The 27,172-nt window shown below is 39.9% G+C and overlaps 1 protein-coding gene across 7 annotated transcripts in view; it reads right to left on the minus strand.

The window, feature by feature from the left end:
• Positions 1 to 27,172, minus strand: part of arhgef28a (Rho guanine nucleotide exchange factor (GEF) 28a) — a 447,370-nt gene that overhangs the window by 45,187 nt on the left and 375,011 nt on the right. For all 7 annotated transcript variants that reach the window (XM_060836132.1, XM_060836104.1, XM_060836122.1 and 4 more), the window contains 3 exons: positions 24,987 to 25,034; positions 21,556 to 22,044; positions 6,888 to 7,200 (listed from right to left, as the gene is read on the minus strand). In XM_060836132.1, coding sequence (XP_060692115.1) covers positions 6,888 to 7,200; positions 21,556 to 22,044; positions 24,987 to 25,034 — 850 coding nt within the window. The remainder of the gene's footprint in view (positions 1 to 6,887; positions 7,201 to 21,555; positions 22,045 to 24,986; positions 25,035 to 27,172) is intronic.

Here is a 27,172-nt window from a genome sequence, read left to right on the forward strand (position 1 = left end):
GTATTTGATCAGCTGTATAGGGCTAATTTTGTACAATTAATGGAAAGGATAAGGCAGGACCTCCAGCGATGGAGAGACCTTCCGATTTCCTGGCTAGGGAGAATAGCATTAATTAAAATGAATGTTCTGCCCCGTCTCTTATATCCTATGAGAATGCTCCCGCTGATGTTGCCAAGGCTAGCCCTACGTAAATTATATGGCTGGTTGGGCTCCTTTATTTGGAACCATAGACGGCCCCTTATTAAGCTGAAGAAGCTACAGCTTCCACAGGCAAGGGGAGGACTGGACTTCCCAGACTTTAGGAAATATCAGTTAAGCTCCCTACTAAGTTACATAGCTGATTGGGTTTCATCTGATCCACAATCAATTTGGCTGGATATCGAAGCCTCCCAAGTAAAATACCCACTTATTAACCTTTTATTTTCAGATAAGAGGAAAATCATTACAGACCACTGTAAAAATCCCATAATATTAAACACAATTAAGGCCTGGAATATAATGCGGCAAAATGAGGGTAACTCACATAAAACATCCCCCCATGCACCAATAGTAGGCGCATGGGGATTCCAACCGGGGATTACAGATGCCACCTTTAAACTCTGGAGATCCAGGGGCATCTCATGCTTAGGGGACCTATTTAAAGATGGGATCCTGATGTCCTTTGAGCAGCTGCGTCTGAAATTCGGAATACCTAATGGGGATCTCTTTCGATACTTCCAAGTTCGAGATTATATACAGAGGAAGACTACATTAATAGATAGTCTTTATAAATCAGACAGAGAACGTAATGTCTTACGACCAGCGGGGGCATCCTCCGTTAGTACTATATACCATTTGCTACATGATGGAGTCTCAGGAGACATGGATGACCTGCTTAAAACATGGGAGCAGGACTTGGGGCTAGAAATCTCTGAGGATATGTGGAATGACATTTGGGAAAATGCTAGAAGAATTGCTATCTGTAACAGAACTCAGGCTATCCAACTAAAGATACTTCATAGGGCCCATATAGCTCCGGCTCGACTGGCAAAATTTAAGGCAGGAGCATCTCCAACGTGTCCTAAATGCAAAATAGAGGTGGGTACTCTTGTACATTGTCTGTGGACTTGTCAGAAAATCCGCAGATACTGGACTAAAGTGGCAAATACCCTGACAGAAATTTTAGGAACGGAAATTAGGGTGGACCCTGTATCTCTCCTTTTGGGCTTTTCGAACCTCTCATCTCTGGATATGCATGGGAAGAGACTATTTTCTATTCTCTCTTTCTGTGCAAGGAAAAATATTTTGGTGAACTGGGTGGCTGAGGGCCCCCCTGGACTTTCAAATTGGCACAGATTAATTATGGAATATATCCCCCTTGACTTCCTCACAAATATGGTGCACCGAAAGACTGAATTATTTTATAAAATATGGCAGCCCTTTTTGAATTATATAAATGCAGATATTTCGGCTATCCTAACAAGGGCTTTTATTTAGTGAAGAGTTCAGACCGGGCTGCTCCGGGGCCCCTTGGGAGAGGAATCCTGCGCGAATACGGGTTTTATTATATTTGATGTTTATACATTCCGAGCATGTAAGAGACTTAGGTATACACTCTGGTTAGTTATAGGTTAGATTAGTAGAAAGTTGAGTTTTTTTTTCTTTTTTCGTTTTTTTTGTTTTCTTTCTTTCTCTTTTCTTTGTTAAATTATGACTATTGTATATATGATTTAATTGTACATCAATGTTTGTATTTGAGAGTTTTGTTTATTTTTGTAAATTTGCAAAAATGTTAAATTTCAATAAAAATATCTACAAAAAAAAATATGACACTGACAGCAGAAATAATAGGTGGTTCTGGCAGTGGCAAGTACTTCTGCCACTGGTGTGTGCGAGCAGTGCCATAAATGTGTGTGAAATAAGTCCACAGAGGCCAGTATCCTGTCATCAAGTCACTCATTTGTTACACATGGAATGTCCTTGACACTGATCTAGCTTCCTCAGAGCCAGCTCTCGGAGTGAGCATAACCTCTGACACTCCTGTTTATATCTGTCAGCCAGGGTTCCCTGATTGGGGCTCTCAACCTGGCCCAATCAGGGAACTCATATTCTATGATGTCCACCTATCTGACCTCGTTACAGTCTCTAAAGTATGGTGCAAACATAATAAGGTGACCAGTGGAGAACTGCATGCTAGAGTTCTTGGAGGGAAAACATCCATGACACCTCCCAAATCTAATGCTGAGCCAACATTTGATAAAATTCAGTACAATGACAAGATAACCCAATGTAGTCAGTGGTAACTCATTACATCAACAGTGCCTTCAAGTTCTGTTGGTTTGGTTGCTGAATGTCTAAAGGACCTGGCTGTAGCACATTTTGCATAGACATCAAAAACAGACCCTCAATCTTCAATTTACACATGCAGTCAGCTGAATGTTAGCTATAGGAATCCATCCTGGATGACTACACAGGAACCATAACAAATATTGTTTGGGTGCATGTATACGTTGATTCTACATGTTGGCATTGATAGTGGTTACATTTCTGGAAGTGTTTCAGCGTGTCCTTGAAGCGCATTTTGTGCCTGCAGAAGGAGGCATGGCTTGTTCTGAGTTCCAGGACTTAATGTTATAAATTGTATCAATGCATCATTTACTTGACTCAAAGTTAAAAATCACACAACACCAGCTTATAGTCCAACAGGTTTATTTGGCAGGACAAGCTTTCAGAGTGCTGCTCCTTCATCTGGTAGTCCATTAGCTACCTGATGAAGGCACAGCGCTCCGAAAGCTAGTGCTTCCAAGTAAATCTGTTGGACTAGATTAGATTAGATTATTTGACGATAACCTGGTGTTGTGTGATTTTTAACTTTGTTCATCCCAGTCCAACACTGGCACCTCCAAATCATTACGTGACTCAAACTAACATGTCTTTTCTACTCCGTCTTGGTAATACAAGTAATTTTTGGGGGGAAGTATCTGGTAAGTATGACATTATATAATCAAAATATTGATGATAACCATATGAAAGGAAGAAGGACAAATCTCTTCACAAAACATTTCAATGGTTTGGGTCCACCTTGTATGTATGGTGGTAACACAGCTGTGCACAATCAGAAATTACCTATTTTTAGTATAAGCTTCCTCATTCTTTAAATATTTTTCATTTCTGCATAACAGTAAGTAAGTAATCATTGATAAAAAAACACATTGTCCTCAGTATACTTATGCTGTGATGCAAGTGAACTTTGCCAAAGGCATGGGCTATACCCTGTTCTCGTTTCATACCTTAGTTCCTTTAAAGCAGATGGCAACTCGAAATGTCTAATAAATACAACATTGGAAATGCACATGCAGAAAATGACAGAAGGTCACATTGTTATAGGTCTGGCACAAAAGACAGGAGGAAATGGGCTTTTAAATGGTAGACTGAACTGCATTCAAATGATCGGAGCATAGCCCATCTTAATTCTCACATAAATTAACTTTGCTGAAATAGAATAATAACTGGGTACCACAGAAATTTATTTGAATGTCATATTAAATCATTTAAATACAATTGAGACTTGCTATCCTGAGAACGCAGATAAAGACAGGAGCACATTATAATTGCATAAAAATCACTTGTTAGTCACCTGACGATAAGTCTCAGAAAAAAAACTGAAGAAGCTGTAAAACTGAAATAAACACAGAAAATGCTAGAAACACTCATCAGGTTTGGCAGTATCTGTGAGGGAGTTTTCATTACTCATGAAGTGTTAACTCCAGGACCTGCTTTTCTGCTCTGTGAAGGTGGTGAGAGGAGAAATAAGTGACCAGTTTGCCCTAAGAGAGGAATTCAACCACTTCACACGGCCTGTATGTAAGTGCTAAATGAAAAAGGTCCATAGGTGACTTTCTCAACTAGCTAGCAATTACTGCCCTTAAATCAAGATTAGATTCCCTACAGTGTGGAAACAGGCCATTTGGCCTAACAAGTCCACACCAACTCTCTGAAGAGTAATCCACCCAGGCCCATTTCCCTCTGACTAATGTGCCTAACACTAACAGAAATTCAGCATGGCCAATTCACCTGACCAGCATATCTTTGGACCACTTGAGGGCCACTAAATGCCTCAACTTGCCAATTTATTGATCAGCTGCTTTCCCAACTGGGACTATGGCAACCTGCCTACTGAGTTGGGAGGAGAGAGACCTGTGAACTGACTCAATCTCAGGGCAACTGGAAGCACAGATAGGAGGCAAGGCAGTGGCCTCTGAAAGCCATCCTCTGTACTGCACCCCCTCCCCCAACTCCGCCCCCCCATCCCATGACCACCACACTGTGAAAAGTTTTTTTAAAACTTTCTTGTTGTTATGTCCAGGAGTAGACTGATGAACCCTATGATATAGTGTTTAATAAACTGTTTAACTGGTGATCTAGTGTGTTATCTTCCTGGCTGGGGTCAGTACATCAGTTGCTGCCACTATGTTTATAAAGAGAAAATTCCACACATTTCTCCCTCCATGGTTACTGTCAGATATCAGCTCTCAATGCAAACACTACACTATTAGATGGAGCATTTGCTTTCCCTTGTGATTTTTAAAAACATAGCCACAGCAGAGTGTGAAGAAGAGAAAATAAGAAAAAAATAGAAACAATACAGACTAGCATTATTACAGAGTCTTAGAGATATGCAGCACAAAAACAGACCCTTCGGTTCAACTTGTCCATGTTGACCAGATATCCTAACCTAATCTAGTCCCCTTTGCCAGCATTGGCCCATATCCCTCTAAACCCTTCCTACTCATACATACATCCTTTTAGATTCATAGAGTCAAGAGATGTACAGCATGGAAAAGACCCTTCGGTCCAACCCGTCCATGCCGACCAGATAACCCAACCCAATCTAGTCCCATCTGCCAGCACCTGGCACATATCCCTCCAAACCCTTCCTATTCATATACCCATCCAAATGCCTCTTAAATGTTGCAATTGTATCAGCCTCCACCACATCCTCTGGCAGCTCATTCCATACACGTACTGTCCTCTATGTGAAAAAGTTGCCCCCTAGGTCTCTTTTATATCTTTCCCCTCTCACCCTAAACCTATGCTCTCTAGTTCTGATCTCCGCTTCCTTTGGCAGTCTATTCCATACAAACACCATCCTCTATGTGAAAAAGTTGTCCATTAGCCCCTTTTAAATCTTTCCCCTGTCATGTTAAACCTATGCCCTCTAGTTTTGGACTCCCCCCACTCCATGGAAAAGACCTTGGCTATTCACCTTATCTATGCCCCTCATGATTTTTATAAATTTCTATAAGGTCACCGCTCAGCCTCCAATTCTCCAGGGAAAATAACCCCAGTCTATTCAGCCTTTCCCTGTAGTTGAACCTTCCAAAACTGGCAACATCCTTGTAAATCTTTTCAGAACCCTTTCAAATTTCAGAATATCCTTCTGATAGCAGAGAGACTAGAATTTCATGCAGTTTTCCAATAATGGTCTAACCAATGTCCTGTACAGCCGTAACATGATCTCCTAACTCCTGTACCATGAGGAACCTTGTTGATTGTTTAACTAAAGTCCATATAGATCACATGTACCTCTCTGCCCTCATCAAACCTCTTTGTTACTTCCTCAAAAAACTCAATCAAGTTTGTGAGATATGATTTCCCACACACATTATTTTATGTGTTAAAAGTTAAAGCAGTAAGTATGGAAAAAAGAAAAAGGAAAACAATAAAAAGTGAAGATAGATATGTTATATTTAAACCAAAAGAGAAAATGCTGGAAAATCTCAGCAGGCCTGGCAGCATCTGTAAGGAGAGAAAAGAGCTGATATTTCGAGTCTAACTGACCCTTTGTCAAAGCTGAGGTATTCAAAGTAATTCATTGATGTTAGACTCGAAACATCAGCTCTTTTCTCTCCTTACAGATGCTGCCAGACTGGCTGAGATTTTCCAGCATTTTCTCTTTTAGTTTCAGATTCCAGCATCCGCAGTAATTTGCTTTTATATATGTGTTAGATTTAAAAACTTTCAGTATTACTGGAATATCACAATGTTAAAACTAGTCCAATACTTTCAGCAATTAAAGAACAATAAAAACGTTAGTCACACCATTGTTCTGCCATTCTCACATTCTGATTGCTTAATCTGCACAGTCAACATCCTTTCTCCCCTAGCACTCCACTCCCCCACTATTGCATAAATGCTGTCCCCTCCACCTGCGGATAGAGCAACAAAATTAATGTTTTGGGTCCAGTATGCCTACTTCAGAAAAGCCTGAAAAGATTTTTTTTCTTTTGTTAAAAAGTGAATATAGTGCAAAATATCAGTAATATAAAGGAAAATTAACAAAAAAAAGTATTTTTCCAGCACCTTTCACATCTTCAGCATGTCACAAAGCCCTCCAGAGCCAATTAATTACTTTGAATATGTTCACTGTTACATGCAGGTAAACAAAGCAGCTCAATTCCACTCAGCAAGTAGGTAAGTAAATAGATACAGACAATAGAGCATGGAGAAGGGGGAGAAGGCAAGGGAACTGCAACTATCTAATATGTGGAATCCTGTCATTACATCGTTATAACTTCCCTCTTGTAAAAAATGTTGACTAATTGTTATTCAAAAACTGTTTAACAGTAAAATGGACAAAGTTAAAAATCACACAACATCAGGTTATACTCCAACAGGTTTCATTGGAAGCACACCAGCTTTCGGAGCGACGCTCCTTCATCAGGTGATTGTCACCTGATGAAGGAGCATTGCCCCGAAAGCTAGTGTGCTTCCAATTAAACCTGTTGGACTATAACCTAATGTTGTGTGATTTTTAACTTTGTACACCCCAGTCCAACACCGGCATCTCCAAATCATGAGTAAAATGGACAGGAAGTGTAAACAATTTCAAGATTGCATTAATTTACCTTTTGTTTTCTCCCTGTTTCCTTTAGAGAAACTTGCCAATTTTGTTGGTATCTGTTGCTGGATGCCTGTAGGTTTCAGAAGCTGATTAGTTGCACTGAGAAGCTGAACAGGAACTTCGTGTTTCAAGTTTTCATTAATCCTAACAATGGAGTTCAAGGCACTTTCCACTTTGTGAGATTCAGAAAATGTCTGTACACTGTTTGGTCTTTGGTAATTGTTTGGTGAATACTGGAGTGCAGCCTCATTTACAAAGACCGACGCTGTATCTATTCCTGCACCGCCCAAGCTTCCTGTGCGAGTGTGAATTGGAACCTGTGGAAATTAAAGCATTTAAAATAAGGGTATGTAAATGATATTACTTATCATACAAATTCATGACACATCTATCTGGTGTATTGTATGATGAAAGGATGTAAGTCCATTCTTTCTACATTTCCGCCCCACACCTCATGCACAATAATGACTTTCAATCTCAATCATGCCTTCAGGGAGATGTGTAGTGAAAAGACTGGGCACCTCATTAAAGAAAGGGCACAGGTAAAAGGAGTAAACACAGGCCCCTTTCACATGTGACCAAACAATCAATTTGACATGAATACTGACAAGCTGCTTTCTCTCCTTTGCCTGCTACGGTGTTCTTAAAGGTTCTGGTAGCAGATGGAAGGGAGAAACCACAGACAAAACTGCAAATAGAGAGAGGCATAACAAATTAGCCGAATAGCATCCATTTGTATGCAATCACACAGCAGCTGATCCTACGTCACACCAGCATAGCACGAGCCATGCAAATACAGAAATGGGAAGGAGCATAAAGTACTTTGCAAATGAATTGGATGATATGTCGTCACCTGTATTTATCAAATAAATAGTGAAATGTGTAATATGTCGCCATGCTCTGGCACCATTCTGAGTTACAGAAGATATTAAGATATGACACGAATATAGCTAAGAACAAAGTTCTTCCTCCCTTCTTGTGCTCTGCTCAACATCAGAGGGGAGCGGGATTCTCCACAACAAGCTCTTGGCTCACCAAAGCCCTCACATCACAGTCCAATCCAGGAGTCCTGCTCGGAAACTACCACTGCCGCTCCTGCATTCCAGGAGCACGACACTGGGCCTACCATGCCAATACAACTGCCGTTCCCTTGATCCTCCTGTGATTCAGGCCTATTGTAGTTGAAGCCCAACATTGTAATTCTGACAGCGATTGCAGATGCCACCTTTTCCGCCAACTGCAGAAGTCATATGCATATACCAACAAATGATGGGCTGTTCTGATGTCCACCACTGAATTAGATAAGAAATGTTAATTTGCAGTTTTAATCATGCCATGAATTTATTGTCACAGTACCACTCAGGTGACAAGTATACATGCTACAGAGCTCTGATGCACTGTACTTAATTATAATTTAAATATCTCTCATTACAAAGTTTCAAAAATATACTATTTCTGAAAGTTCTATCACCTCTACACAGTGATTTAAGAAATACCAATACCTGAACCCAAGTCTTCAGCCTTACTCTGTTAGGCAAACATTTAAATCATTCATAGTTAACAAATAATATTCGTTTATATTCGTGCATATTATTTAGGATTAAACAGCTTGGAGAATATTTCAGAAGAACGTTAAAGAGCAACAGTCTCCTGGTTAGATTTTATCTGGCTCGCTGATTAACGTCTTATCTGGTGAAGCTTTGGACTAAGTTCTGTTATCTGGTTACATTTTAATGAGTCATGTTCAAGGTTTTACTCTATATTATTGCAAAAGTAACCTTTTTTTTCTCTCGAATTGGTTTATCGTTGCAATCTAGCATGACAGAAAGCTGCTAAATACTATCTGAGATAGGATCAGAACTTCACATAGAAGAGATGAGCTTGGGTCAGCTTCTCTCTGATGACTGGTTCATGCATTAAAGAAGCTAACTAACAAATTTTACTCCTCCAATACATTGCTGACTAGAAGATAGCTCTGAGATGCCTGGGCTTTCAGCACCATGTCTGCAGTTTGGTGTTCGAAATGACATTTGTGCCACATCAGCGAAGTTCTACCAAACAACATTTTTGAAGAACCAAACAAGAGATGTCCTTTACCCACCTCAGAATCAGGAGTTAGGTCTTTGAAACATTCAAATAAAGAAACTAACATTTTGTTCTAATTCCTGTTGCAACTTCAGCTTGTGCCTGAGATGCCCAATACCAGTGCTGACTATCTTTGGGAAAATCTAAGTGCTAAGCAACTCATCTCAGCCATTACTATGTCTGGTCCTGTGATCTCTGACCTCTTGAATCCTTTGCTTTGAACCATTCCAGAACTCATAAGCTACCCACTCACCCAACTGCACTTGATACCTAACCAATAATAACATAGACCCCTGCAGTGCTCTTTGTCCTTCTAGTCAACCTTGATCATATTCCAACAATATTGCAGAAACCTGTGATATACCTTCACGACCCCCTTTCGAATATCCCCAACCATTCAATAATTCACCTAAAAATATGATAGCATAACAAGTCAGAGCAGCAGTAGATCATTTGGTCCATTGAATTTGCTTTATCACTTAAAAATATCATGGCTGATCATGTGATTCTGAAGTGCAGCCAATCCTCCTCTAGACCCCTGTGACCCTCATCCAAACATTTACCTGAACGTTGACACATGAACCTATGCAGGCTTTTACTGTAAAACTTGTTACACAATAATGAGATCCAAGGTCAACAACTACGTGCTCACCGTCCTCCCGCTTTGAGCACAGGCTGTTGGCATTCTGCAGTGAGGGGCCCAAAACTGGAAGCAGCTGAATTGTAACCTATAACTTTTAAAATGTATAATTGCAAAAAAAGGCTGATGACTTTTGTTTTGAATTGAAACTAAAGAAAATATTTCAACTTGCAAAATGACATTTGAGTTATAAGCAGTAATTCTGTATGCTAACACGGAAGAGGATATTTTGAAAGATCTCCAACTGCTCAGCCGAAGTGCATTTCAAAAATTCAAATGCAAATTGCCCACAATTATCCTAACATTGGAAAGGTCACATGTTTGTAAAAGTAATCACTGATTAAATATCAAGAGCACTTCACTATAATGTGGCTCGTTTTGAGCAAATCCGGCATGTGTAAACAGGACGGTAACAAAAGAAAATTCTCTATGCCACCATCCTAGGGACATCTGAGATTGTAGCATCTACCTGTTTCCATTTGTCCATGAGACTATTTGGAATAATGTATATAAGACTCTGATTGCAAATCTGAGGTACAATGGACACTGAGTATTCTTGTCAGTTGTTTTTAAGGGGGATGGTGTAGACCCCTCAGAAAAGTACCGAAGTTATTCTGTAACCTTCACTTTTATGGTCCAGGCAAATCAGAGTAGCTTACCCTCCACATGCCACACTTACAGCTCTAAATTCCATTTCTCCTCAAAGCACCGGTTTGATACTCATGACTGGTAGCAGCATGGAAATGAGAGCCCGCTGGACAAATGGGATAAGAATGAGTGCACAGCAAGAATACTTCAGCTCATCTAAAGTCTTAAAATAACAGCCACAAATAATTATGTCTCAAGAGGTGTGATGAAGCCATGGAGAAATACAGCACAGAAACAGATCCTTCGGTCCAACTCATCCATTCTGACCAGATGTTCTCAATTAATCTCGCCCCATTTGTCAGCATTCGCCCATATCCCTTTAAACCCCTCCTGTCCATTTACCAATACAGACATATTTTAAATGTTGTAATTGTACCACTCTCCACCACTTCCTCAGCAAGCTCATTCCATACACCATGCTCTGCATAAAAAATTGCCCCTTAGGTCTCTTTCAAATATTTCTCCTCTCACATTAAACCTATGCCCTCTAGTTTTGGAATCCTCTAGCTTGGGGAAAAAGACCTTGAGTATTCAACCTATCCATGCCCTTCATGATTTTATAAATTTCTTTAAGGTCACCCCTCATCCTCTGATCCTTCAGGGAAAATAGTCCCAGTCTATTCAACCTTAGCTCAAACCCTCCAACCAAGACAACATCCTTGTAAATCTTTTCTGAACACTTCCAAGTTTCACAACATCTTTCCTATGGTCAGGAGGCCAGAATTGAATGCAGTATTCCAAAATGTCCTGTACAGCCACAACATGATATCCCAACTGCTATACTCAACGCATTAACCAAGTGTAATGTTGCGAAGTTGGTGTGTGCAAAATTGTAAAATGGGGTAAAGCATTGCATAGTCCCTTTAAAAGGTAGTGTTATTTTTCAGTGCTTAGAGTTAAAATGGATGTCTGAACAGCAGTTTAAAGTGCGGGTGCACAGAGAGTACCCGAAATGAAACATTTTGTATCAAACAGCCAAGCAGCATTTTTACCACGACAACAAGCCTCTTTAAATTCAGCCAATTAACCCCTTTGATATTAAAAACAAATTAAATTTGAATCTTATGGTTTTGACTGCCTAGAATGAATCTGTAAAGAAATTAATCAAGGGTATAAAAGGTGAAGGCATTTGGAAAATTGGAGATGGCAAACAACTTTCAGCTCTCAGAGAAAGCACCATCTAATTAGTAAAAGTACTGCGGCACTCTTAGCTCATATTGCAGATAGCAGAATTCATAAAGAGAACAGTCCTGACAGAAGAGCTGAGACAAGAATTTGAAGAAGATGCTCCTGAAAGAAGATCAGTGGACAGGGTGAGAAGCATTCTGGAAGATGTATCCTGACTGTAATTTTGAGGGACTGAGTTCTAAATTTTTATTGTATTTTGAGACTTGTATTTTATTGGAATAGCGTACCATTAGGATTTTGTTTTATTAGGGAATAGTTAGCAGTTAGAGGGGAATTGTTCAGTTTGTTCGTAGTTCTGTTAATTTGTTCATTGCTGGAGTTAGATAAATAAATTTGTGGGCAGCACCGTGGCACAGTGGTTAGCACTGGTGCCTCACAGCATCAGAGACCTGTGTTCAATTCCCGACTCAGGCGACTGACTGTGTGGAGTTTGCACATTCTCCCCGTGTCTGCGTAGGTTTCCTCTGGTGCTCCAGTTTTCTCCCACAGTCCAAAGATGTGCAGGTCAGGTGAATTGGCCATGCTAAATTGTCTGTAGTGTTGGGTAAATGTAGGGGAATGGATGGGTTGCGCTTTAACGGGTCGGTGTGGACTTGTTGGGCTGAAGGGCCTGTTTCCACACTGTAAGAAATCTAATCTAAAAAAAATTGCCACTTGTTAATTGTAGAGTGAGTGAAAGGATTTCATTTTTATAACGTACCTCTCACCTCCCACTTTTCAAAATTCTTTTAACAGATTATGAGACAAAGTGAACTTCTCTGGGTGTTTCAGTTTTAGTCATTGGTGGGGGGTGGGGGGTTTATTGGGGGTGTTGACCTCTGCTTCACAACAATAACAAACACTTTCTTCAGTACCCTGTCTACCTGCGACTTCGCTTTCAAAGAATTATGAACCTGTACACTAAGTTCTCTTTGCTCGACGACACTCCCCGGGACTTTACCATAGTGTATAAGTCCTGCCCTAACTTGCCTTTCCAAAATGCAGCACCTCACATTTATCTAAATTAAACTCCATCTGTCACACCTCGGCCATTGGCCCATCTGATCAAGATCCTGTTGGAATTCGGAGGTATTTTCTTTGCTGTTCATTCCACCATCAATTTTGGTGTCATCTGCAAACTTGCTAACAAGAGCTCCCAGATTCAATTCCAAATCATTTATATTAATGAGAAAAAGCTGTGGACCCAGCATCAATCCTTGCAGCACATCACTGGTCACAGGCCTATAGTCCAAAATGCAACCATCCACCATCAATCTTTGTCTGTTACCTTCAAGCCAATTTTATATCCAAATGGCTAGTTCTCCCCGTATTCCATGTGATCTAACATTGTTAACCAGTCTTCCATGCAGAATCTTGTCCAGTGCCTTAGTGAAGTCCATATGGACAATATCCACTGCTCTGCCATATAATCTGCTTTGTCAATTCTTCAAAAAACTCAGTCAAGTTAGTGAGGCACCATTTCCCAAGCACAAAGCCATGTTGACTATCCCTAATCAATCCTTGCCTTTCCAAATACATGTCAATCCTGTCCATCAGAGTCCCATCCAACCACTTACCCACTACAGATGTCAGGCTGACTGGCCTATAGTTCTCTGGATTTTCCTTATAATTTTTCTAAAATAATGGCAACACATTAGCCACCCGCCAGTCTTCCAGCACCTTATGCATGGCTATCGATGATACAAATATCTCAGCAAGGGACACAACAATCACTTCCCCAACTTCTCACTAAGGTCAAGGGTACACTTGATCAGGTCGCATAGATTTATCTATTTTTATGCGTTTTAAGACATCGAGCACCTCCTCCTTTGTAATATGGGCACTTTTCGAGATATCACTATTTATTTTCCCAGGTTTTATTTGCTTCCATGCCCTTTTCATGTAGGTAAGTAAAGCAGCTATTTTGGATAAAGCTACGTTCTTCAACAGGAAGGTGCAGATATTGTGTCATTGAGTGATCTTGGTTGAGGGACGAATTGTGGCTGGGTGATCTTTGATATTTATCTTACACCACTGAACATGGGGTTGGGGGCTATGTCCAACATTCCATTCAAATGATTATATCTCTGAAAACTTGCACTGCACAAAATTGTCAGTCTTGATATTAGAGCTGAAAATGTGTTGCTGGTTAAAGCACAGCAGGTCAGGCAGCATCCAAGGAACAGGAAATTCGATGTTTTGGGCCAGAGCCCTTCATCAGGAAATCTTGATATTGATATTAGCTCAAATGACAGGAGTGAAGGATCTGAAGTGCTGTCAACTGCACCAAACTGAAAGGCGATGAGTTTCTAAATAAAACAAGGTAAAGAATAGCATCACATTCTTCCTTTGGTGTCTCAAAAGGCTATGCACTTAATTGGTGGGATTTTTGTCGAGTGTCGGGGATGGGAATGAAGTTGGAAATTACATCAAATTTTTTCTTCAGAATAATTTCAAATTTGGGATCCCAGGCTGGGGGAGCCTTGGATCATGACCACACATGCATCTCTTTGGAGACTGTAAGCCCTGCATGAAACGTGAATTTTGTCTCCTCTACCAGACATATTTTTTGTGTGTGCTGGCCTGGGTTTCAGAAACCTCAGTAGCAGTATTTGCCGAAACAAAAAGTGCATGACTGAAGGGGAAACTTGCTCAGGAGATTATAGGAGTCTGAAAAGCCATAGAGACAGCAACACTAAAAGGACATAACACCATAAAATGCAGCAGCAGAAGCAGGCCATTCAGCCCATCAGGTCGGCTCTATTATTCAAACTGAACATAGCTTAGCTGATAGCATTCAACTTTTCTGCTTTTTCCCCATAATCTTTGATTTCCTTAATGATTAAAAATCTCTATCTCAGCCTTGAATATACTTAATGACCCAGCCTCAAAAGCCCTTTGTGATAAATGATTTCATTGGTTCACTCGCATTTGAGAGAACAAATTCCTCTTCATCCCTATCTAAAGGTACAATCTCTTATTTGGAGATGATGCTCTCTAGTCTGAGACTGTCCCACAATAAGAAACAACCTTCCCACATCTAATCTAACCTAACTCTAAGGTGGGGAGAAAAGTCATGTAGCACAGGCAGAACCTGGAATGTACTCGCTCTGAAATAATGCTGGAATCTTGCCATGTCAGTTCAAAAGTCAACTGTGCAATAACCACACAAATGGCCAACACCTCATGCAGAATGGCAGAGTAAGTTACTGATATTTTTTTCTTCAATGGTGGAGTAAAACTCTTGAGATTTGAGGCCGTGCGAGAAACAATTGCAGTAATCATGCCTCCAGCAATTCTGTAATACCAGCCATTCTGGCTTCAAATTGCATTTTTTCCGCAGGTCATTCGCTGTCCAAGACTACAAGTCATAAGCTAAGTCCACAAGCAGTTGTGACCATGCATTTATTGCCTCGTAAGCAACTGTAACATGAACAGACACTAAAAAGTAGCACTTGATGTTGCCATTTCACAAACAAGATCTGCAGCAAGCACTAGAAGATGCTTCATAGCTGTCAGATGGTAACAGTGAATCACAAGTAAGCTAAGACCTGGTCTGTGAAGTGGAAGAGAGCCTTTTCCTTGCCAGGAAACATCATTACTGATTTACTTTTTTTTAGAATCCCCACAGTGTGGAAAAAGGCCATTTGACCCAACAAGTTCACACCAACCCTCTGAAGAGTATCCCATCCAGACCCAATCCCCTACCTTTATTGCTTTACATTTCTCCTGACTAATGCACCTAGCCTACACATCCCTGAACACTGTGGTAAATGTAGCATGGCGAATTTACCTAACCTGCACGTCTTTAGATTCCAGGAGGAACTCATAGCATCCGGAGGAAACCCACGCAGACATAGGGAGAATGTGCAAACTCCACCCAGTCACCCGAGGCTGGAATCGAACCAGGGTCCCTAGTGCTGTGAGGCAGGAGTGCTAACCACTGAGCCACCCTGCTTCCAATGTAAAATGAAAACTTTGATTTTTTAAAACAGACAACTGGATAAGGTCACATACCATCTCGCTCCTATGGAGACATGCCAATGAAGTGTTTAGGAAGCTTCCGTGCCACACTGTGTGCGGACATAACATTAGTCTCCACTATGATACATGTGAGGGCTCAGGAGTTACAAACATAAAATTGTGTTATCTTTCTGACATTCCTCTCAGCTTATCTACTCATGGATCTCAGGTGAAGAAGGCCATGGCTAGAGTCATTATGGCCTTGGCACAAATCTGAAAACACTATAGAAGAAGATATGATTATTACCCATCAACATGCTCAGCAAAGAAGCAAACTCTAGCAAATGCCACACAGTCTTCAGAGAGAGAAGCAGCAGCTGAAGATGCTGGAGGTCTGTGCCAGGTAGCCTGGGAACTGCCATGATCTTACAGATGAGCAAAATCACAGATTCCTGCTTCCTTTCAAGGTCCTTCGGCCATATAGGGATGGCTGCTGGGAGTCAAGGGGCATCTACTTCCAAACACGGCTTATATCACCATTAGGAGAAAGTGAGGATTGCAGATGCTGGAGATCAGAGCTGAAAATGTGTTGCTGGAAACGTGCAGCAGGTCAGGCAGCATCCAAAGAGCAGGAAAGTCAACATTTCGGGCATGAGCACTTCTTCAGGATTCCTGATTCCTGAAGAAGGGCTCATGCCCAAAACGTCGACTCTCCTGCTCCTTGGATACTGCCTGACCTGCTGCACTTTTCCAGCAACACATTTTCAGCTTATATCACCTTTACCAAACCCTCACAATGATGCAGAACAAAGATATGATGCTGCTCATGTTTACCAGGGCTATAGAAGAATAAACCATAGGCTCTTTAAGATGACGTTTCAAGGCCCGACTGCTCCAGCAGAACATTGCATTATAGCTCAGAAAGGGGACCACACTTCATGGTAGCATACTGTGCTCTTCACAACGGGAGCTGACAAAGATGTCCTGGATAAAGATGGAAGAATGATAACTACCTTCTGAGGATGAAAAAGATTATCAAGACATTGACAGGGAGGGAAATCCAAAGGAGCATGAGACAATAACGCATCAAAGAAGAGGCCAGAGAGAACCACACTGAAACCTGCTTCAAGGTGAACAAGCTGGGTTTGGGATTTCATCGTGTTTAACATTTTGTTAGTGACTTGGCAGGCAGCTCTCGCTTAGTGCAAAGGACATATGAACATTGTTATTCTTCTCATCCTTTATGTTTTATGTTGCTGAATGTGATCCACCTGAGTGAACACTTGATATTTCTGTGTGATGTAACATTTAAAGTTTCTAACATAACATGTCCTACTATAGAAAAGCAGCAGTCAGTGAAACAGTGTACTAACATGCATGGTGCTAAGGTTAGGTGACTTTTGAAGACATCCATCAAGAGCTCATCTGAGTGTGCTCAATGATTAAAGGTGACTGGTCAGTGTGAGGGTGTCTGCATCTGAGTGAGATAGAAAGAGAGGCCAAGCCAGTATATCTGTGAATTTGTTTCAAAGTGGGAATTAAGCAAGACAGAAGACGAGGAGAGTAAGATTTAAGCAACATTTATTGCAAGAAGTAGAATGAATTGAGTGGGACATTTGAAGAAGGCTAGAGGAAAATATTTCTTTTCTTCTATCCTCAGTAAGTTCATTATTTAGTACCAACTCGGGACAATCTTTAAATTGCAGCAAATTAGAAAAAAATATCATTTTTAAAGAATTTGCCATATTCAATTTTATTGAAAACACCAAGAATAAAGGAAAATCAGCCTAATATAATAAAGTAATACAAGTATTGAAATACAGAATCAGGTTAACCTGAGGGAATAAAGTTAAGAGGAGAGCACAGCTCATCAAGTAGAATGCATGGCCTGTAAATTGTGGGAAATCATGAAATCCACCACTGTCCTACAAGGACTTTAATTACCCAAGCATAGACTGGGATACAGTATTTTAAGGTAACTATTTTGTAAGGAGCAGTTCTGACAGAAGTAGGTGTGCAGTCCAACAAGAAAGGTTCACTGTTCATGGAAATGAAGTAAGCCAGTAGCTCATGTATCAGTGGAGAACATTTAGGAGACAGTAATTATTGTATCGCAATGCTTAATATGATTGTGGAGAATGGCAATGGCCAAACCAGAGTTAGAAAGTTAAACCGCGGAGCAATCACTTCATTGGGGCAGGGATGGAAGAGGGTAGCATAGACTGTAGCAAAAGTTTGGTAGGAAAAACAGTATCTGGGCAATGGGTTATTTTTCAAAGTGGAGATAATTCAGGGCTGAAAAATGTGTTGCTGGACAAGCGCAGCAGGTCAGGCAGCATCCAAGGAGCAGGAGAATCGACGTTTCGGGCATAAGCCCTTCTTCAGGAATCAGTAGGGCTTATGTAGGGAAAGGTAGGGCAAACACATCCAGCGGTGCTTGGATTCAAAGGCAATAAATATTAAAATAAGAAAAATGCAGTCATGGCAAGTATCAGGTAGAAAACACAACTGAAAACCAAGAGCTGTACAGAAGATTCAGAGGAGAAGATAAAAGCCTATTCAAGAAGCAAAGAGGAACTAAAAGCAAAGACTAGCAGCCAACATAAAGGGAAACCCCACAGACATCTATAAACATAATAAAGAGGTATAAAAAAAGAATTAGGGTCAATTTGGGACCAAAAGAAGGGATTTGAATCTGGGGACAGAGGGAATGGCTGAGGTATTAAATGAACACTTCTCATTCTATCTTTACTAAGGAGGTAGATTCTACCCAAGCCATGGTGACAGCAGAAAATTCTCTTACTGAAGAGTTTAAAATTGCTAAGGAAGAAGTGTTCGATACACTATTGGCAATTAAAATTGATATGATACCAGGGCTCGTTTAAATGCATCCAATGATTTTTTTTACTTAAAGCTGCAGTCCATGTGCTGTGAGTTGATCCACAATGTAATAACAGAAGGAATTCCAAGATTTTCACCCAGTGACAGTAAGGAATGGCAATATATTTCCAAGTCAGGATGGTGAGTAGCTTGGAGGGGAACTTGCAAGTGCTGGTCCTCCCATATACGTAATGTCCTTGGAATTGGGAGATGCCGTCTAAGGACTCTTGGTGAATTTCTGCAGTGCATCTTGTAGATAGTATACGTTGCTGCTTCTGGGTGTTGATGGTGGACGAAGTAGCAGTTAGTGTGGTACCAATCATATGAGTTGCTTTATCCTGGATGGTGTCAAGCTTCTTGAGTGTTGTTGGAACTGCAATTATCATCTAGGCAAGTGGGGAGTGTTCCATCACACTCCTGACTTGTGCCTTCCAGAGGTGGACAGGGTTTGGGGTATCAGAAGGTCAATTACTTGTTGCAAAAGAGGAAGTGAAAAAAATTGCAGGGCATTGCCCATGAATTTTGAATCTTTTTAAACTCAGGGGAGGAACCAGAAGACTGTAGAATTGAAAACATTGTAGCTTTGCTCAAAAAAGGAAGCAAGGATAAGCCCAGCATAACAGGTCAGTTATTTAATTTCAGTTGCCAGGAAGTTTGTAGCAATTTGGGATAGAATTCATCATCACATGGAAAAAGGTGGATTGAATTAGAAGAGTTGGCTTGGATATCTAAAAGGAAAATTATTTTTAATTGAGTTGCTGGCGTTTTTTGAAAATGTAACAGTATAAGTCACTGAGGATAACACTTGATGTGGCACACATGAACTATCAGAAGGTGCTTAATGCAGTGTCACACTTCAGACATGAGAAAAGTTATAGCTCAAGAAATAAAAGAAGCAGTAGCAACATGGATATAAAATTAGCTGAGTGATTAGAAAGACAGTAAAAGGCCAATGGATATTTTTCTGCCTGGAGGAATGTTTGCAGTGGAATCGTATAGGGGTTGTTCTCTTGCTTTTTCTCATGTATAGTAATGGTCTAGATCTTGGTGTTGGCGGGATAATTTCAAAGCTTAAGAATGATATGAAACAAGGAAGCATTGTAAACTATGATGAGGACAGTGTAGAACTCCAAAAAAACATTAACAACTTGGTGGAGTTGAGCAAATGAAGTTCAATGCAGAGAGTTTTGAGGGATGCATTTTGGTTGGAAGAAGTCTGAAAGAATGTAAAATAAGGGATATAATTCTAAAAGGATTATTGATGCAGAGGGACATAGGTATACTTACACAGATCCATTGCAAATGGCAGGACAGGTAGGGAGAGCAGGAAATAAAGTATGCAGTGTCCTGGTCATTATTATTCTGGGCATTCACAACAAGAACAAGGAGATCATACTAATCTTGTGAAAGACACTTGGTAGACCTCATCTGGAGCACTGAAGAGATTTACACAAATGATTCCAGAAATTTTAGTTATGAGGACAGATTGGGGAGGTTGGAACGGTTCTCCTTGGAGAAGGTGACTAAGAGGAGATCTTTTCAAAGTTGTCAGAAGTATGAGAGGGCAGAGAAGATATGGATAAACTGTTCTCATGTGTAAAAAGATCATGCACCTGAGTCCATGGGTTTAAATTTATTTGCAAAAGACGTAAATGTGATGAGAGTAAAAACCTTTCAATAGAATGACTGGCTTGGGTGTGAAATGGAATGCTGGGAAGTGTAGTGGAGGCTAGGCTCAATTGAAGCATTCAAAGGGTATTGGGTGATTACAATAATAATGCACAAAGATGTGAGGGAAAGGCAGTAAAATGGCACTTAGTCATGATGCTCATTAGAATAATGGAATCCCTAAAGTGTGGAAGCAAGCCATTTGGCCCATTGAGTACGCACTGACTCTCTGAAGAGCATTCCACCCACACCCACCCTGCTACACCATCTGTGTAACCCTGCATTTCCCATGGCTAATCCACATAACCAATACAACCATGGGCACTATTAGCAATTCAGCATGGCCAATCCACCTGACCTGTAGGTTGTGGGAAGAAACCGGAGCACCCGGAGGAAACCACACAGACATGGAGAGAATGTGCAAACTCCACACATTGTCCAGGGAAATGAACCCTGATATCTGGCACTTTAAGACAGCAATACTAATCACTGAGCCTAGGACAGTTTGCACAGACACAAGTAACTTTATAAATATAAATTATTGTAAATGTCAAGTTATGCGAGCAGTAATCTCTCTCAACTGAATGATGTTGTGAATTCTGTTTACAAAGGTTCTGTCCCATTACTTTTAAAATACTAAGGTGAATGTAACACCCAATCCTGGAGGTGATCTCATATCAGCCTTTCCAATTCAATTCAGACAGTTTTGCACCAAAGTTATGGAATGCATATCTCACAATATTAAATCCAAAACTATTTATCATTGCTGCAAAATGGATTATTGCAATTTATGAAGGGGAGTTAGCTATCATACACATTGTGACTAAACCCTTTTGTAATTTCACAAAATACAGCTTAAAATCTGTAGTTTCACAATTTCTCCACTGAATTTTGTTACTAAATACTCAGAATACTGACATCTTCTAACGGAAATCAAGAAAAAAAATGTGTAAATGGACAAATATATTCAGAAAAGGGCCTGCAGGAAAAGTCAATTATCTAACCATCAGTACTAATATTTTTGTTAAATTAATCTAGTTATACCTGGCAGCGATGATTGAATTGCATTTGTTTTCTAAATTTTGAAACCAGTCTCAAACCAAAGCAAGTGGTTAATCTGGGAGTAACTTGCTAATACTACACAAAGCACACAGGTCTCTTACCAAGGTTTGCTGTAAAGATTTTCTATAAAAGATCACTGTAATATGTTGTCTGCAGAATTCTGTTTACCAGACCAGCATGTCAAGTCTTTATTGTTAATAATTTAGCGCAGACTTTCTTTTTTGTTATTCAACAAAATTAAAACAAATCTTGAATGGATTCAATATAAAAATATTTGTAAACTATGGCACAACAAATTCCATTGTTCTCTGAAATGTCATTGTTTATACCAGTAGCGAACACAATCAACTACAATATTAGCAAAAAGTCAGTTATTTAATCAAAGAGCTTGTGTGGTTTCCTTTTGTGCCAGTTATTTCCTAACTTGCAAACAACAAAAGATGCAAATAGTGATTGTACATTTGAATGATGTAAAATGCTTCCTTTCTTTTTCAAAACCAGTTTTCTAAGTTTCAGTAAAACTCCATGATCAATTTTTAATCCTATTTTTGTATTGTACCTGACTGGTTTCCTGTGGGATCATCATTACAGGTAGGCTCCTCTGCCGGCTGTGTTTCCAGGCACTTACATGCCTTTGCTGTGCTTCCAATTTGCCTCTTTCCTTTTCCACCATTCTCATGCCTTCCCTCAGTCTCTCCAGATTTTGCTGGTACTCTTTCCACTGGCTCTCTAACTCTTCCCTCTCTCGCCACATCTGCTCTGCTTTCTGCTGACATTCGTGCTCACGTTCCTGTAGTCTACTCTCTTGTGCTTCTTGTTCCCGCTGCCTGCGTTCACATTCTCGTTCCCAGCGCTGCTGCTCGTGGTACAGCTTGCTCTGAAGTTTGCGTACATTTGCTAGTTCTTCTCTTTGCTTCTCCATGTTGCGCTGTTTCTCTTGCTCAAGAAGCATGTTCCCTCGGGCGCCTTGGATATGAGCTGATCGCTCACGCTCCTGCAATATTAGCCGCTGCACTTCTATGTAACTGTCCTGTATGGTGACTACAGCCTGAAAGAAAAGTGAAAGATAAGGTGCTGAGCAAGAATTGTGTGTGAAACACCATTCAAACAAGTGTAGCGGAATTTAGTTTAAGTGAGTTATGTGTTCAGAAAGTAATAGCACCTGCTGGAAATTATATCATGAAGTCCACAAACCAGTTGGGACAAGAGGGCTCTTGTGACACAATGGTAGTGTCCATCCCTCTGGGCCAGCAGACCAGGATTCAGGTACTATCTTTGCTGGAGCCATTTTGACATTGCTGTGGCTTTAAGAGGTTATTTTGTGCTTTTGTTTTGAAGAGGTACCGAGCTGTCTGGGGTAATGTAAACAGCTTGGGAGGCCTTGGTTTTTTTTCAATGAAACCTGAATGGATGTGGCCAGCTCTCTCCGATCCAGATTTCTGGGCTTTGATTTTGTAAGTATTGTCAGAAGGTAATGGGGTCTCAATAGAGTTGGAAGATTCAGTGAATGTTTCCTGGCTGCTACTCTCTCTGAATTTTCTCTCACTGTTTCTTTCCATCTGGATTGGAGAACTATATGTGAGAACCTGTGCCTGAACTTTCCTTTTTTGCCAAGGGGTGTGTTGATGGGATGTTACTATATTGGAACAGTTAATTAGTAATAGTTACTGTAGAGTTATGGTTTTTTTTTAAAAAATCCTCTTTCTTTGGTTGTATTTTAATTACAGTGTTTAAATAAATTGTGTTTTACTTAATATCAAGTACTTTGGTCAGTTGAACTGCATCTGGACCACATACTTTATATTTCCTTTAAAATAATAAAAGGTTAGGGTCTAGAATATGTTCTTAAAATATCTTGGGGGCAGGGGGGAGGTCTGAACCATAACATTTCTGAACAGGTTGATTCCGAAGTTAAATTTCTTTGGCAATTCGCTGATTTCATGTTAAAATATTACAAACCCGGCTAGTGCAAGAGGGCTCTCACAGCATGGTCATATGTCTCTATTTCTAGACCAGAAGACCTAGGTTTAAAACCCATCTGCTCCAGGGTGTGTAATACCAAGCTGAAGAGAGTGATTACAATATATTTACAAACCAGTCAACTTATTTATGTGAAACAAAATATATAAAAGTAAAATGCATCTTGAATTCCTATCACAGGAACACTGACACAATACATTTATTTTTCATTGTGTCATAGTCTTTGCACTTGCTATTTGCCAGTGTGACACCATTAAGAGTCAAATGCAGGACAAACTCAATAGACATGCCAGAACACTACTGAACTGTGAGCTTTCACACCAACCTGAAGGTTCCCTGGTGACTTGTTCTGGTGAAAGTCTATATGGTTGACAGCTAATGAACCAATTGTGAGGTGATTCATATCTTGCTCCTCTCCCATCAACTCAAAAAACTTACTCTCCTGTTGAGCAATTTTGGGTACAATTTTGCATTAGGTTCTGAATGGGTGAACTATCTGCAGCATACCCACTCAACAAACAGTTGCGAATCCTTAATTTCTAGCTTCATCAAAGCATTTGCAGAGAGCTGCAGGCCTCAAATGAGCACTCAGTTGCAACTTACTGTTTAGAAGCACAATTACCTAGCTACTACACATGGTTAGCAGGAAGGTAATGAGGCCTTTCTTGGAACAGTGGGTAGAGAGATTGGTAGCAGATTTGTTTGGCTGCAAAGATGAGAATCCACCAAAAGCAAGTACAAAGATGTCTGTGGGGTTTTGAGGAGAGTTCCTATCCTTGGAACCCCACTTTGGGAGATCTGTGTTGTCTCCCAGGTCTCTTGCATAAATGTCTAACTTGACTTCAACCTTTTTACTGTGCCCTTGCCAAATATACCAGTGACCAGATTTACTGGGTTCAGTTTCAGAAAATATCATTAAGTGTGTCTTGAAATCTGAAGCGCTGTAATTGTTATTCCAGCACCAAACCACTAGGGTCCTACTCTTGGATTCAGGTGGTTTAAGGTAATTTGATCTATTTTAAGTGGATCCCACCTACTTTATCATCATAATGCAATATTTAAGACTATTTGTTTTACAGCTGACAGACATTATTTATAATGCATTTTATTCTCTAGATGCACATATCTACTTGGAACTCTATTGTATTACAGGATGCCTTGACCTTTAAATCTACAAGATAAATGGAGTGGCACACTGGGTTTGAACCAATGAAGTCTAGGCTGATGTAATACTTTTCATGCCATGAAAATTGCAAAAATTTCTATTTGAAATTATTTTAGATTATCGCAGAGTAACATTGAGACTCTCAAACCTAAGGAACAGTTTCTATGATGGTCAATAATTTGGTAAACTTTCCCTGCAAGGCAATAAGCTCAGGGACTGTGCAAGATAGCAAGGTCAGACAAATCCAATATAAGGATTGGAGGATCGGAGGTTAGAACTGATAAAATATGGTCAGGCTAAAATCTAAATTGAACAGAACTTAAATTATATATGAGAAGAGAATGCTTGATAAATATCAATGCATGAAAGCAAAGCCAATGCTCACCTAACTGAGCACACATGAACTAAAATATTTAACATTTGACAAAACAATTAGTTCTGGATCTGGCAGCCGACCTAACAAATACCTCTAACAAAAAACATGAATAGTCTTTTAGCTGCTGTGCTCATCTATAGCTGGGATTAAAATTTATTGTCAATGTGCTGGTCGCTGAGCCCAACGTTGTATCATATCAGGATGTATTCAACTGAGGAATTCATTGTTATAATTTGGTACAAAACAGAAAAAAGGCCAATGTCCTTCCACATACACAAAAATTGATATTGGTTCATATATATCCTATGTAAAAATAAACCAGCATCCTGCACAATAGAAATTGTGTCATGGAACCCCCAGTATCTATTCAAAATCCATGTCTGCTAACTCTATAGTGACAACTTCTAGCTGTAAAGGATGTAATCACATTGAAATGCTCAAAGCTGATTAAAGAAAAAAATGAACTTACCTGTAAACTGTAAAGAAGCTGAGTGATATTTTGTACACTGTGAACAATCTAAAACAAAAAATAAGACCATTTTTTATGGCACAAAATGATGCAAACCCCTGGTTTTCCTGTTAACACACTAGTTAAAATGGACTGACTGTTATTGTTAATTTTTATTTCCCCCTTGTTTTGAATTCTCTTATCTGAGGAAATAGCTTATTTCTATATATCATATTTCATCTTACTATTATCTTAATTATCTTGATTCAATTATCTTCAGGTTAAAATAAAGTTCTAGCAGAGCTTTGTTTATTGCTGAAAGAGAAACATGCTGCCAAAGGTTTTAGTCTTGCAGTCATCTGGACAAATGCAAGAATATCAAATTTCAAATGATCATGACAACATATACCACACAATGAAATGGTGCTGAATGGTCGGCAAGTTGATTCTGAATGGCCAGGACATTAGTGTTGATGGAGGAAGCAATAGGAAATTACGGCCCCTTTTGCTATAGCTAATTTAAAATAGGTGTAAATTTTGATTATATACTTTTGTTTGCGAAGAAGGTCTTTGCCTATGAATAGATGTCACTTTTAGTATGCAGCTTACAAGCTTGACTTGTTTGTTGGTGCAATTATTAGAACATGGAGGATCGGCCAATAGGTGCTGCCCAATTATGGAATCACATCTAATAGTCGATATTATGATCTGCTCTTTGACAGTGTGGTCTGCTCGAGTACAGTGCTACTTTACTTATTATGAACAAATGGAGGAATCTCCCATAGGAGCAAATTACTTAGATGCTGGAATCTGTACTGAAAACAAGTGTTGAAGATCACAGTGGGTCAGGCAGCATCTAGCGAGAGAAAGCTAGCTAATGTTTCAAGTTTAGATGACTCTTCATCAGATGAATGGATGCTGTCTGACCCACTGTGATCTCCAACACTTCTTGTTTTCAGTGGAGGAACCTGCTATTTGACTCACTGAACAATTGAGATGTATGGCTATATATGTGGCATCACACTGGCACTTTGCTCAAATGTGTGATGTGCAGAATATCCGTTTGGACTGATGGCAGCATCCAATGAGTAGAAAATACCATTCCCATTGTCACAGCATGAAATAGTTCGTAAATCTGTTGTTCAACCAAATTCAAAAAATACTTTGCTTTCCAGGATAATTTGACGTAGACCGAATACTTTTCAGGTCTGAAAGTAGTGGACACAAAAATTGCTTGTTGAGGGTTCTTTTCAGACTGTAGGCATGTGACTAATGGTGTGCCACAAGGATCGGTGCTAGACTCACTGCTTTTCGTCATTTATATAAATGATTTGGATGTGAACATAGGAGGTGTAGTTAGTAAGTTTGCAGTTGACACCAACATTGGAGGTGCAGTGGATAGCAAAGAAGGTTACCTCAGAGTAATGGAATCTTGATCAGATGGGCTAATTGGCTGAGTAGTGGCAGTTGGAGATTAATTTTGACAAATGCGAGGTGCTGCATTCTGGAAAGGCAAATCAAGGCAGCACTTAAATACTTAATGGTAGCCATGATATGGAGGACTGGGGTGGACAAAGTTAGAAATCACACAACACCAGGATATAGTCCAACAGGTTCATTTGGAAGCACTAGCTTTCGGAGCGCTGCGCCTTCATTGGGTGGTTGTGGAGTACAAGATTTATAGCAAAGGATTACAGTGTCATACAGTGATATATTAAACAAACCTGGATTGTTAAGTCTTTTATCTTTTAGAATGGTGGTTTCAATTCATTCATATGTAAATCCCAGAACTTCTTTTAAGTCACCTTCTCGAGATAATTTAAGCTTTTATAACAAAAGGTGACATCTCAGTTTAGGCAATGCATTGAAGGTGTGAAGTTAGAGTCTGTCCATATCCCAATCTTAAGTCAGACTGGTTCTATTTCTAAAGTGGAATTTACAAAATATTACATGGATTGAGTGCCTGCATTGACTGCCTGCAGATTGTGCATTTTTTGAGTAAAATAAAATGTATCTGCAAATATATTTCTGCAAATACAATTTCACCCCATAGATGTATATGTGTGTGTGCATGCATGAAAGAGAGAAAGAGGGAGAGTGAGTCTATACATGTGAGTTTGAGTGCATGCAAGAGAGTGTGTTTGCATGTGCAAAACCTCACGGCTCTTAAACTTGATCCCCCTGTTAATGAAAGCCAAAACACTATA

This window comes from Hemiscyllium ocellatum, chromosome 2 (assembly GCF_020745735.1).
Source record: "Hemiscyllium ocellatum isolate sHemOce1 chromosome 2, sHemOce1.pat.X.cur, whole genome shotgun sequence".
Lineage (NCBI taxonomy): Eukaryota > Metazoa > Chordata > Chondrichthyes > Orectolobiformes > Hemiscylliidae > Hemiscyllium > Hemiscyllium ocellatum.